This window comes from Rhineura floridana, chromosome 1 (assembly GCF_030035675.1).
Source record: "Rhineura floridana isolate rRhiFlo1 chromosome 1, rRhiFlo1.hap2, whole genome shotgun sequence".
Taxonomy (NCBI): domain Eukaryota; kingdom Metazoa; phylum Chordata; class Lepidosauria; order Squamata; family Rhineuridae; genus Rhineura; species Rhineura floridana.
Genome location: NC_084480.1, coordinates 121,952,046 through 121,965,995, shown reverse-complemented (window position 1 = coordinate 121,965,995; position 13,950 = coordinate 121,952,046). Strand labels below are relative to the sequence as shown.

Sequence of the window (13,950 nt, the reverse complement as noted above, 5' to 3'; positions counted from 1 at the left end):
CCCAGCAAGTGGTATTCAGAGACATATTGCCTCCACTACCAGAGGTGGCATATACAGCCATCATGGCTTGTAACCATTTCAGCATATTTTCGCTATTCTGCCTCCTCCTCAGCATTTCCACATGCAGAGGCACTGGATGCAACAGAGTGATCAAACCACCACAAAAAAGAAGCACAACAGGGGGAGGATGAGTAGAGTAGGTTACCTCTCAAATGCTAGCCTTTTACACTGTCCTTTTTTAAAAAAAGCCTTTCAACCAGTAATCTAGTTAGGTAATTTTAGCTTCTGGATTTAAATAGTTTCACAGGGCGGTATCCTCTTTGTGTGATAATGTGTGTTACTTCACTTACCTCAAAACATGCCAGCCCTGCAGCATTTGGGGGAGTCCTTCTTACTCATTCTGCTGAATGGCACCCTGGACATCTGCTCCAAAGTCCTGTCCGAATGCTACCATTGTGCTCAACATGCTTGATGCTACCCCCCCCATCTTTATCGCTGTGGGTGAGAGGACTAGAGCATGAGGAATACACACCATGAAGTGATCATGCATCAATTATACAAATTAATAATCCTGAAGGGAAGCTCCCAGATCTCTGAAAAGTCAACAATTCATTTTTGAAATCTGCCTTTTCCGCCTGACAAAGCACCAGTGGAGGCCAGTCCATTAGGGCACTGGCCCACCAACCCCAATCAGCCCCCACCTGTCTGTCTTCTTACTTACAACCAGTCATGTGGCAACTCTGCCTGCCATTGGCTCTGGCTCCACCTACTGCTGATCTCCTTGCCACCAGTCACAATGCTGCCACTGCAAAGTATATACATGGCAGTGCCGTGCCTCTGTCTCTCCCTTCTAGAAATCTCTCCTTCAAACCTAACTTTTCTGCCAGACCTTCGGCTTTAATACTTTCATCCTTGTTCCAACTGTAGCAAACACTGAAAAGCATGTAACTCTTCGGGGCAAAAAAGAAAAAGAGTCAGACAGATCCCTTCTTTAAGGAAGCATTTTCTTACACTCATCCCTGGTACCCTGGTCTCTTCCTTTTTGTTGCATTGCCCCATAATCTATTTCAGGGGCTCCCAAAGTGTGGTCCATGGACCACCAGTGGTATTTCAGCTTCCTTTAGGTGATCCACGGCATGTCTGAAAAAATACAATTAAAAACCATATAGCACCTAGCACAGTGCATTACAATTGCTACAACAAGCAGAAAAATAATTAAGTGGTCCACCCAGACCCTTAGCAGTTTTCAAGTGGTCCATGGGGAGAAAAGTTTAGGGACCATTGGTCTATTGCAGATTGAAAGCTTGGGGTAGGTGGGAAACCTGCCTATTTTCCCCTAAAAATCTGTAAACCACCATGTACATAAATGCTGCTATAATAAACCACTAGTCTCAGATTCCAAATAGATTTTAATATTAATCTGAGCACTTTCCAACCAGCTAGCCCCAATGTAGTCTGAGAAATAAAGCCACGTAGGGTTCAGTTCAGACACCAGGATTTTCTCCCAGTGAGTCATATACCAAAGACCAAGTACAGATCAAAAGGTACAGTCTACTTCCCTGACCTAAGGTAGGATCCTCTATACTCCAAACTATTTTCAGACAGTATGTCATGCATACCAAGAGATAATAGAAGTAATTGGCGGTGGCTTTGGAGGCACATCTGCCAGAGCTGAAAACCAAATTTTAAAATTGACAAAGTTAATTTGAACATTCAGACTTTGACCTCAAAATATAATCAACATCTGAAGCGTGTTTGCTTTGCTTTTGTCTCCCATTTAAAGGGATATTTCCTAATCTGTACTTATTTCACTCAGTCATTGTCAAAATCGGTAATTTAACACAATTGCATGCCAGCTATCCACTACAGAATGCTATTGCACATCACTTACTATTTATTAATTTAATCATATACACACTGTCCCTTTCTCCCAAAGACCTCAGGGCAGTGTCCATAGGATTCTCCATTTTATCCTCACTGCAACAGATGGCAATTTATCCAAGACCAGAATTTGCCATTTCTAACCAAGGCAGGCTTCCAGTTCTGCATGCTCCCAACCCCCAATAACCTGATATCACACAGATTAAAAGCAATAAACTGGGATATAATATATAACAGACACAAAGTTCATTTATTTAGATAATGTATAGATGCTTATCAAATTTAAATAAATTCTCAAAGGGGAGAAATTCATTCAGTACCAATAAATCAGCTCCCAGCTGACTTAACTATAAAAAATTAAAATCCTGCTTAACTGCCAATCTAACAGCACAATCCATTGTGCATTCACCCTAACATTGCAATCCTCTACCCACTCACTTGGGAGTGAGCACCATTTAACACAGTGGGACTTACTTCTGAGTAAGCATGCATTTAATTGTACTATAATCAGCCAAGCTCCTAGGTGGATGTCCTATTGTAAAGAATTTCATAAACATGGAACCACCACCATTGAGAAGGTACTACTTGTTCAGGATATTCTTACCTCCAATAGGACTGGCACCCATAAAAAGTCTTATCATTAGGCCCTAAACACAACCTTTTCCAACTTTTGGGTCCCTGTCTGCTGCTGGACTACAATTCCCATCATTCCTGACCATTGGCTATGCTGGCTGGGGTAGATGGAAGTTGTAGTCCAACAACATCTGGGGACCCAAAGATTGGGAAAGGCTGCCCTAGAGAGATACATACGAGAATGCCCTGGTTTAACTACCACAGGTGAATGCCAAACTATTTGGCAAAGAATATCTCATATAGAAGCACTCAGAGACTGTGGCTTTCTTCAGTATAGGTTAAGTCTACAATCCATTACACACTTACCCAGGGAATAAACTCCATTGAAAACAATGGGACTTGCATCTGAGTCAGCATAAGGTTGCATTGTATAGCAGCCATTGTGAGAAATGACTTGCAACATCTGAGGAGAGTTAAAGAGAAGACCTCTTGAAGGATAATGCCATTGATCCCTGCTCAGAATGCTACTGTTCTGGAATGCATCACAAACTGCAAGACAACTCCGAAATAGAAGAATTAGATCTCCCTGTTGAAGGCCTAACTGCCCAGCATTACATGCTTGATCCTGGTAGTGGTAGCCAGACTGCACTGGGACGATGATAATTTCAATACTCCCTCATATTGTCTTAACCCATAAATTACCAGAACCAATCATGGCAGGTAGAACAAAAGTGAGACATTCCCACCCCCAACTTCAATGCTGTGTTCATAGTATTCCTGCTTTTCCCAAGAAGAGACAGATACTTTAAGAGTAAACTACCACATACCAGATATCATATACTTCCATCTCATCTCACATGGTACATGGTGGATACATTTCATGCAAGGAGTGGACAAAGAGTGTTCCTTCTACCCACAGCAAGTTTCCAAACCCATCCGCCCCCCCCTTGCTTGTGTGTGCTCTGCTTATATGTCTTCTTTTCTAGTGGCAAAAGCACTGCAGATAGACTATGAATGACTTACTAGATTAATTCAAAAGCAGGAGTAACCGAAATGAAACATGGCCTACTGGTAAAGGAAATGGTGTCAGGCTGAGTGAGGCCTTCATTCAGCAGGAGAGCTAACATGGCTGACTATTTGTCAGCTGGTGTATACATATCATATGATTGCTTCCTTGTGTGTAGCTCAAAGTCTCACTCTCACTCTCTGTGCACCTATGAAACGTCTGCAGCCAGTCTGGGATCACAGACACTGTCCTAACTAACACAAGAGAGCATCAAGTTCTGCTTTACAGTTTTATTTAAATAAGTACTGAGATATAATCATCAGTGGAACTCACAGAGCTTCAGCTTGAGAGTCTATTTGTGCAGGAGACCTCAAGCTTGAAAATACATAATAAAGGATGAGAGTTCTTATGAGCATGAGCAGAATCTGTCTCTCACACAAGAGTTTTGCAGGCAGGGCCCTTTTTGTTTTGCTTCTCTAATTCTGCAAAGTACAAATACTGCAATATTTATTATTTCTAAAGCTCCATTCAAAGCACAGTACAATCCTTGAATTCAAGACAGGTTGATATGATACGAAGAAGGAGGGAAAGTAAAAAGGACATGTGAGTAAAGATGGTACAGGTGGGTAGAGGAATGAGCAGAAAGAAAGTTTAGGAGTGCAGCCGGCCAATCTTGTTTAAAGTCCTGTTCAGGCACCTAAACTGACAGGCAAAGCAAAACATCCCACAGATAAGAGAAAGAGCAACTTAGAGTTTGTTTCTGAAGAAAAAGAATCACTAGCACCCATAATCTGGGATCAGCAGGGAAATATCTTACATATCGTTGGTTACAGCTTCTGAAGGCCCAGGGTCCTACCCCTCTCATTGTAATAATTTCAAGTATTTAGAATATACTGCGTCAGAGTTGACAGCCGAAAGGGCCCTTAAGTCATTTCTAGTCTGAAAATCCTGTTTTCACTCATTGCTGTTTTGAAAAAAATCCCTATTGTGTACCGATCTGTGGTTTGGTTAATATAATTATTAGTTAGTGCTACATTGTAATAGTAACAGAAGGAAGGGCGGGTTCTCCATCATGAAGGAAATTTATTCCGTAGCAGTCATTGCCCTTGTTGATAATACATGTTGTATAAAAAGAATAGTATTATAAGGACGCACCCAGCTGGTTATACACGAGGAACAGGAAGTCCCTCTGCCTAATTCTAACACAAAGACGATCTGACTGACACCATACCAAAAGGATCTGGCTGTTCTAGAGTTTCACCCTGAACTGTAACTGACCAGAGCAGCGAAAACATAGGAGGAGCGTGGGCTTTCGTTAGCCTGGCTTTCCTCCTAATCAACTTGCAAAAACAGCAGCCTTTTTTTTTTTTTTTAAGATCTACGGAACCTTACGGCACCCGCTCTCTCCTTTCCTTAAACAAGGCTGGGAAGAATCGCTCTATGCAGCTGAGAAGACCTGGCGATCCTCCTGCGAGCTGCTCGGTCGACCCCGTCTCTTCAGACTGTTGCAGGTAGGTAGCGCGGCTTACTATCGAGACGAGGCTAACCCTCAGATGGATTGCCCGCTGGCCGGCCAGCGAAAAAGTCGCCGGTCAGAGAGATCTGTAACAAGCGCTTGTGAGCTTACCATCATAAACCTTAACAAGAAAACAAACCTGGAACAGATTCGGCTCTTTGGCGAGATGATCCGCCGTCTCTTCTGAGTGAGGCACACGCCCACTGGAGGCTCAGCCGGCATGCGCTGACGCGTTGTGATGGAAACACGGCTTGGCAGGCTGGCTTCAAACCGAAAATTAAAGCGAGCAGAGCGCCGCTTGTATCTCTCTGCTCAGCAACCGTCCTCGCGGATCCTGCCCCAAAGCGGCATTTTTCGCCTCAAACGCCTTGCAGTTCGTCTCTGAGAGTGGTCAATGACCCAAACCCGGGAAGCTCGAAGCAGCTTCTTCTGCCGCGCCCCCAGCTTATTGACAGCGGCGTCTCTACTCAGGCAGCCCCGCGATGCGGAAATGCCTCGCAAGCCGATAAGTTATAATGTGTCTCGTTCCGCGCGCAGCTGCCCGCTATTTGTAGCCCTTCGCCGATTGGCCCGGTCGCAGCCAGCCTTCCCTGTCCTATTGGAGGACGGGTTTGGTCAAAGAGTAGACCGCCTCTCGCCCGCACTGTCACTCGCCATGCGTGACTGTTTCCAATCAAATTGGGCAAACAGTAGAATCGCCGAAAGGCTTCGTTTTAAAGCAAACAAAAACTAAGAGTGGCTTCCTGATTGGCTGCATGCTTTAGTCAGATGTTTTTTTTCGCTTTTTGACTTTGCAAATTAAAACAGAGCTGGCCCGTCGCCGATCATAAACAGAGAATGGAGGGGGAGGGGAATTTTGAAGAAGGGGGAGGGGTGTAGACGGATCTCCTTCGCTTTTCCCTTCCACTTGCCATTGACATGGAATGGTATAAACCAGCTTGAGGACAGAGTGGGGGGGCGGAAAAAGAATAACTTTGTGTGTGTGAGAGACTTTGGGCAACGCGAGACCTTTTGGCAGAGTGCCACGGAGCTGAACCTGTTTGTGTAAGACTCTGGAGCCGCGAACTCCCCCTCCTCTGCCCCGGATGCCGTAACGATCACATATCCCGGGCGTCAAAGCGGCTCACCACGAGGTCTCCGCTCTGACCCCGAACAATTTGGCGGGGTGGGGGGGAGCGACAGAAGGCATGGGCATCCGAATCAAGTGCGCCGTCCGATGCGCCAGGCCCAGGAAGCTCCCGCGTCTCCTGAAGCCCATTTTGGTGAAGCTCATCCGGGATATCCTGAGGAACCCTCAGAGGAGCAGGCCTCTCCACCATTCGTTGGTGCTGATTGTGCGGAAGAAATGCTGCAACCCAGCCGAGCTTGGGCCCCCAGCCGAAAGCAGGTAAGGGAAAACCGACACCGTTTCGGCGATCCACCTCCATCCCGCCGGCTCGGCCTTTCGAACCCCTTTGGCACACAGTCGCTTTGAATCACTCCCGGGTACAGAGTCTGTAGGACGCCTTTTCCTAGGGAAGATGACATGGAAGCTCCCAGGAAATTATCATCGGCCAGGCTCCTTTCCCGAGGTGATGATCGCATTGTTTGAGCCCGTTGCATTTATTTTGTCTCTGATCGCAGGAGCTTGTCTGTTTTACACAGGTGACACCTTTAATTTGAAAATAACTGTACTGTATTTCCTCGTCGTGAGACGTGAAAGGAGATGACTTATCAGTAATTGTTCAGCTTTGTGTTTATTAAGGCTAATCTTTTAGTGAAATACCCGTGGGTATGCATGTGTGTGTGTGCCTATCTATATAGATAGATACACACACACTTACGTGTAGAAGGATATATATATATAAATATGTCATGTATGTTATAGAGAGAGAGAAAAGAGATGGCAATATATATATGTGTGTAGAGAGAAGGGGGTACATTTCGGTGAAAGATTAGACCTAAAGAGAAAACAAATTACAGATTGATCCACAGACAGACAGAGATATGGCATTAAATTCTACAAACTTAAATTGAGGCTAATCATTTTGGGAGGAGAATCTCACAGAAACTTCCCACCGTCACCAAGAATTCATATCGGGAAATCGCTATGAAACAATACAAGTAGGAATGACTAAGGGGAGAAATGAGATTACTGACTATTTGCATAATATTTCAATGCAAAAAAAAATAGACTGTGCCTCGCTATTTGTTTGTTTGTTTATTTATTGCATGCGTGCTTTCCTAGGCCTCAAGAATCTGGCCTGCTTCTTTATTTTCGGTTCCTAGATTAGGTAGGCCTTTGCATGTTAAAGGAGCCTGGCACATTCTGTAATTCTCGGTAGTCGTCGTTGGGCGCCACTAAATTTCGCCTCCTGGGATAATCACAATCATTAGCTACTATTCTAGAGGCTTTTTTTTTTTTTGGTAACATAATATTATAGGGCTCTGAAGGCAGAAAACCAAGCGAGCGGAGAAACCGTCCAGAGTTGAAAGTGGCTCTAAATTCTCACTGGGCAGCTGGAGAAATCCTTTTTGAAATCTAGCGTGTATCTGGACTCCATTTTCGAGATGTCCGGAATAGACTCTTCCTCCCCCCCATTCCTTTCTCACTGGTCAGAATTATTAATGCTATTAAATATAAACACCGTGCATTCTTTTCTAAAGAGTCCATTTTAATACTTGTTGACTTCCACTTTTAAAAGCTCGTTGTGGGGGGCAAGGAGGGGGAGCCCATACTGTCCAATCTGGGGTCCAAAATATAATATTAGGAAGAGTTTTGTTTGTTTTTTAACTAAAGATTTGGCATTCTTTCTGCGTGGTAACATCTGGGCGTTGGCAGTTCTAATACATTTCCTAGAACTAAACAAAATGTTGTCCTCGCCTGGAGTGTGAGGGCTCCTTCTGACCATGACCTGTGAAACAAGCGGCAGGCAATATATTGAGGTTAGTTGCTCTGGAAAGATGATCTTCGAAATTCACAGCTAGTAGCATGAAACTCTGGGATCGGAATGGAAAGATAAATTGAAAAATGCAACCAGAGGGCTTAACCGAGTCCCGCTTAGACAGAAACCGCCCAGTGTAACTGACAAGAGTTTATCACTAACACGGGATTTCAAGAAAGAATGATCAGAGTCTTTTATGAGGACTTCTTTTTTTCTTTTTGCTTTGTATTTCTATTCTAAGTTTAAAGGAGGCACCATAGATGTTCCTTGAACAGCAGTAAGATTTATAGGTATGGATAGATACATTTTACAGTCTCAAGCCCCCACCATGCCTCGTCTTTATAACTGCACTCCTTTCGGGTAACTCTTCAATAACCTTTTATTCCGTCTACAACTTCTCAACATAGTAAATCCCCAACCCCACCTTAAATAAACACACACACACTTTCTCATGCATTCACATAAAAATAGTTGTAATCGTTATGATCTTTTGCGGAGATTTCCTCCTGCAACTTTATGGGCCCGAGCCTGCCAAATAGGCTTATTTTTGGCAGTACCTATGGGCAAGGGCAAGGCAAAATTAAGTCCTTTTACCCAGTTTGGTATGTAGATTTAAAAAACAACAACAGCCTGTCACATTCCACTGACGTCATTGTGCTAAGAATTGCAAGCTAAAGATCAAAACAAAAGGCAGAAAATATTTAGCTGATAGTTTGCGTCAAGTGAATTTTATCACTTTTGTCGTATTTACCTTCTGGCAATTGCCATTTCGGAACAGTGCAGATTTCCCAGGATCAACACACTCACTTCTGTAACACATTTTATTTTAACACGAGGCGGCTATGTTCTCTTCCAACCCCTGCTAGAATTAGCGGGCACCAAAACACCAGATTTCCAGCCTATTTCCTATACATATCTACTCAGAAGTCAGTGCTATTGAGTCAATTGAGGGTCAGTAGTGTAGTGGCAAATTCAGAAGTGCAAGGTCCCTTCATGATAGGTACAGCCACGCCCCCCTCTTTTTTTTCTGCTGGTTTAAGAATGGAATTCTTGTTAATGCTTTCTCCCACAACAACAGACGTCCCTGTAAGCCAATAAGCACAAAAGAGGAAAGTGTTATCTACTGAAAATAATCTTCTCAATGGCTCACTCACCTCCCTTTCAGGCTGACTGATTTCAATCAGCAGCAAAGACAAGGAAGCATGTTAGAGAACTCTTCTCACACACTTTCATGCTGATTGGCTCATAGGATGCTGGAGATATAGGGACCCTGCTCCTAAAACAGTAAAGAGTCTGAGGCTCCCTGAAAACGGACGACTACATCACTGATTGGGGTTTACCTATGCTGATCATGCTACAATGCAATTGTTGGAAGTGGGGCAAGAGCAACTCCTGTTTTGTTCTTTTGTTTATGTTCCAGAAGGAAGATAGAGCTAGGGTCCTCCAGATGGATAGGCTTGATTACCTTTACCTGACTGACTTCCTTCCCTTGCAGACTGATATGCTTAGGGAAGCTTATCTGCCCCTCCTGCTTCCACCCTTTCCCTTCTTCTTCAACCGTCCGAGAGAGGAGAGACACTTTTGTCTCCCTCCTGAGCCATGAGGGCAACTCCCAAACCTGCGTGTTGTGCCTCCAACTTAAGTTAGACCTGGGTATGCCTTTCCTATCTACTATGTATTTCTATAAATAAAAATAGTGTTTCTTATTTTACTAGCCTCAGTGATCGAAATGCAGGGTAAAAGCCTGCTACTTAGGAAAACGCACACACTGGCACACATGCATCTCAGGCAGTTGACAATCTCTGCTAATATCTATACAAATTTACATAACACCAATTGCATCCCACGCCTGTGCACGCTTCCTTGGAAGTAAGTCCCACTGTATTTAATGGACCTGAGATTGCAGTCCTATGCACACTTACCCGGGAGTAAGAGCCGTAGAATATCATAGGCCTTACCTCGGAGTAAACACAGAGGAGTGCATTAAGTGTCATGAGCTTGTTCATTGCCTTTGCTGCAATAGATGGACAGGGGTTTTCCTTTGGAATATAATGGATTCCTGCTAAAACTGTTTGGATTCTTAGAATTATGACTATGGTAATCTTATGAGTAATAACGTTGGATGCATACCAGATAAATTGAAGAGAACCAAACGCGGCAGTGCGTCGTTTGGTACACTTCTGTCCGCTCAATTGTCTGTAGATTGAGGCGCGCCTAACCCCGCAGGAATCTTGGACCCCGCCCCGTTTTATTGTTTTACTTTTGCATTTATATGCCGCCTTTCCTCCAAGGAGCTCCCCCTCTCCATTTTATCCTCACAGGTTGGACTGAGAGACAATGACTGGCCCAAGATCACCCATTGAGCTTCATGGCGCAATGGGAATTTGAACCCTGGTCTCCTCGATCACAGTTCAACACTCTTAACGACTTTGCCACACTGGACCTGATCCACGGATTTAGGCAGCAATGATCCCACTGTGTTCAATGGCATTCACTCCCTAAGGTTGGATTGGCCCCCTGTGCACTCTTACTGAGAAGTAAGGCAAGCAGTTTTAACCCAACTTTCCTGGGAGTAAGCATCATTGAATTCTAAAGGGCTTACGTAAGAGTAAGAGTAAGGTTAGGATTGCACTAAGTGCCCCTGATGCCTTCTGAGTAGGCATGCAGAGGATTGGGCTGCCTCGCCTCCGCATTCCAACTGAGGGGGGAAATAGCAACAGGATTGGTTTTGATGGATCAGCTGGTTCAAGTAGCCTGCTTAATAGTCCCGATCCAAAGTTGCGTGTTGATGCGCGCAAGTATCTGCTCTCCAAGAGTGTTTGGAGGACACGCCCTGTTTGAAACAAACACCCCCTCCCCCAAATTCACTTCAACGGGGGATCGGATCTGGTGGAGAGTGGGTTTCCCTTCTGACGTGAAAGGGTGATGCTCTTTGCCGGTCTCAGAGGGATGGGTCCGTGCGCCAATGCATAGCTCAGGTATCTAGAAGAATCCAGGGGAGTGGGGCAGAGCATTTGGGGTGGGGAGAAGGAGAGGGGAAGAAGGAGTCCGACGTATCCGCAGATCTAGCCACAGGGTCAAATAAAGGCCTTTGTCGAAGTATGTAATACTCCTGTGGATTCGGTATGGGGGGAGGGACGGCGGCGTGGCGCACACACGCGCCCTTCCCGAGGGAACTCTCCAATCCCCTTTCGCCCCGCCCACTTTCATCCTACTACACCTTCATGGGGAGGCGAAAGGGTGATGTTAAGACCGAGGCCGGTGGCCTTCCCCAAATTTTTATCGTGACTTCTCCTCTTAGCAAAGGATTATCTCACACGTGGTTGAAAACAGGAACTTGGATATTACAGAAATGAAGTTGCAGCCAAACGAGGTAGTGTTGCCAGCTCCTGAATTCTCTCTCTCTCACACTCACACACACTCACACTTTAAAGGAAGTTGTGCAATCCTGTCTGTTGCAAGCAAGATGTCCTCCCTCCTTGCATTCAAGAGATTCAAAATGGAGCACAGTTCTTCTTTATTCGAGTTATTTTATTTGAAAAATAAAAATAGAGTTGTTGAGAGTGGGTATGGCATAAATCTTGGGGCAACCAACTATCAAAGGGGAAAGAAGGTCCCCTTCTTAGCCGTGTAGTGAGTGGATTTTACTTCTAGAATAATTATTCATCTGATTGTTTGTTTGTTAAATGTCTGTTCCACACCTTCTTCCAGAGGAGGGCAGGGTAGCAATGTGTTAAATTGGTTCACTAATGCAGTGGTATGCCTCAGTTTCCCTGCCTGTAAATGGGGGAGGGGAGGGGAGAGATGAAATATTTCAACCCAGCCAGCCTGCCTGACTGAGGAACTTAGGAAGATAGTGGAACCACCCCATTTTCAGCTCCTGCAAATCCCCCACATACGACTTTTCCTGATGTTACTTCCACGTGAATATGCAAAATGTCAGCTCTCCCTCTCTCTATGGTAGTCTTGTTAAGGTCAATTGCACGGGGCCGTGGTGGAATTAATCGCCGAAGGACTGTTGGAAGTGGGGCAAGAGCAACTCCTGTTTTGTTGTTTTGTTTAAGCTCCAGAGGGAAGATAGGGCTAGGGTCCTCCAGATGGATAGGCTTTGTTTACCTTTTACCTGTGATGCTCTGACTGACTTCCTTCTGTCGCTAGACTGTGACGCCTTTAGGGAAGCTTACCTGCCCCTCCTCCTTCTGCCCTTTTCTACTTCTTTGTCCTTCCATTCCTTTGTCTCTCTCTCTCTCCGAGCATGGGGCTGACTCCCACAGCTGGGCGTTATGCCTCCAACTTAGCTAGTTAGTTAGAACTAGGTATGCCTTTTCTATCTACTATGTATTTCTATAAATAAAGTAGCTTTTCTTATTTTACCAAGTCTCCAGTCTCAGTGATGCTGATGCAGGGTAAAAGCCTGCTTTCTTAGGCAAATGCACGCACACGCTGGCACACTCGCATTTCCACATCTGCTGTTACTCTCTGCTGCTGTGGCGCTACTTTTAAACGAAATTAAGCAACACAACTACACACAGCGCAACAAGGACCAGATCCAGAAAATCGAAGGAGCCCACTTATCTCTTCCTGCAGCAAAGGGACCCCCAACCCAATGAGTGGGAAAGAAGGGGTGTGCTTCGCCCTGCAAAGGAACTAACTAAACATACACTAGATCAGTGCACTGCAATACAGAGATTCTGCCTGACCTCTCTAATTCAGAGCACAGTGACAATGATCCAGCACAAATGTATAGAATCAGTGATACTGTTATGTAAATTTGTATAAATGAGCAGAGATCCTCAATGGTCTGAGGTGTGTGTGTGCCAGTGTGTCCGTTTACTTAAGTGGCAGGCTTTTACCCTGCATTAGGATCACTGAGACTTAAGACTTAGTAAAATAAGAAAAGCTACTTTATTTATAGAAATACATAGTAGATAGGAAACACATACCTCGTTCTAACTAACTAAGTTGGAGGTGCAACACCCAGGTTTGGGAGTTGCCCTCATGGCTCAGGAGGGAGAGAGCAGAGACAAAGGTGTCTCCTCTCTCTTGAACAGTCGAAGAAGATAACAGAGGAAAGGGCAGAAGGAGGAGGGGCAGATAAGCTTCCCTAAGCATATCAGTCTGTGACAGTAGGAAGTCAGTCAGAGCGTCACAGGTAAAGGTAGTCAAGCCTAGCCATCTGGAGAACCCTAACTCTGTCTTGTTGTGGTGCTAAATTAGTTAAGCAGAGACTAACAGTGGTCTGATATGTGAGTGTGCCAGTGTGTGCACGTTTACCCATGAAAGCAGGTTTTTACCCTGCATTAGGATCACTGTCGGAGAAGAAAAGAGGAAGGAGGAGGGGCAGGTAAGCTTCCTTGAAGACATACCAGTCTAGTGACAGAAGGAAGTCAGTCAGAGCATCACAGGTAAAGGTAATCAAGCCTAGCCATCTGGAGGACCTTAATTCTATCTCCCTTCTGGAGCTTTAACAAAAGAACAAAACAGGAGTTGCGTCTGCAGTCATCACTTCTGTTGGACAATACTCCATCTTGAGTAGTCCTCTGTGGTAGGTATCTCTAATGAAATGGTGCTTCACATCTATGTGCTTGGTCCGTGAACTCATCCCTTCTGACTCCATGAGTCTGATGCATCCTTGGTTGTCCTCATGCATCACAACAGGCCCAGGTATAGAGATTCCTAAATCTTTGAACAGTTCAAGCAGCCACATTAACTGTCTGCTTGCTTCAGAAGCTGACACATACTCTGCTTCTGTGGAAGGGATTGCTACAGTCTCTTGTTTCTTGCTTGCCCAGCTGATCACTGAATTTCCATAGTAGAAGATGTTTCCACTTGTGGATTTTCAATCTGTAGTGTCTTCAGTCCATTCAGCATCTGCATATCCCACTAGTTTGGGATCTCGGGTAGCTGCTAACTTCAGTTTCCTGGTTGCAGTGCGTGACGCCCTTCCCTGGCTCTCCCTGTCAGGTTCCTACCTGCTCGTGGCTACTGCCTGTCACTAGGCACCACCAGGGACTCCACCAGTCTGGACTGTCCTTTTTTATGGTTTCTCT

General features: G+C 44.9%; 1 protein-coding gene across 2 annotated transcripts in view; it reads left to right on the top strand.

The window, feature by feature from the left end:
• The first annotated feature begins 5,810 nt into the window (after nt 1–5,810).
• The window catches only part of LOC133387019 (cyclin-dependent kinase 4 inhibitor B-like), a 33,021-nt gene continuing 24,881 nt past the window's right edge, over nt 5,811–13,950 (top strand). The window contains exon 1 of one of the 2 annotated variants that reach the window (XM_061630912.1): nt 5,811–6,363. In XM_061630912.1, coding sequence (XP_061486896.1) covers nt 6,193–6,363 — 171 coding nt within the window. In that variant the 5' untranslated portion in view covers nt 5,811–6,192. The remainder of the gene's footprint in view (nt 6,364–13,950) is intronic. The other variant, XM_061630922.1, reaches the window with a different exon arrangement.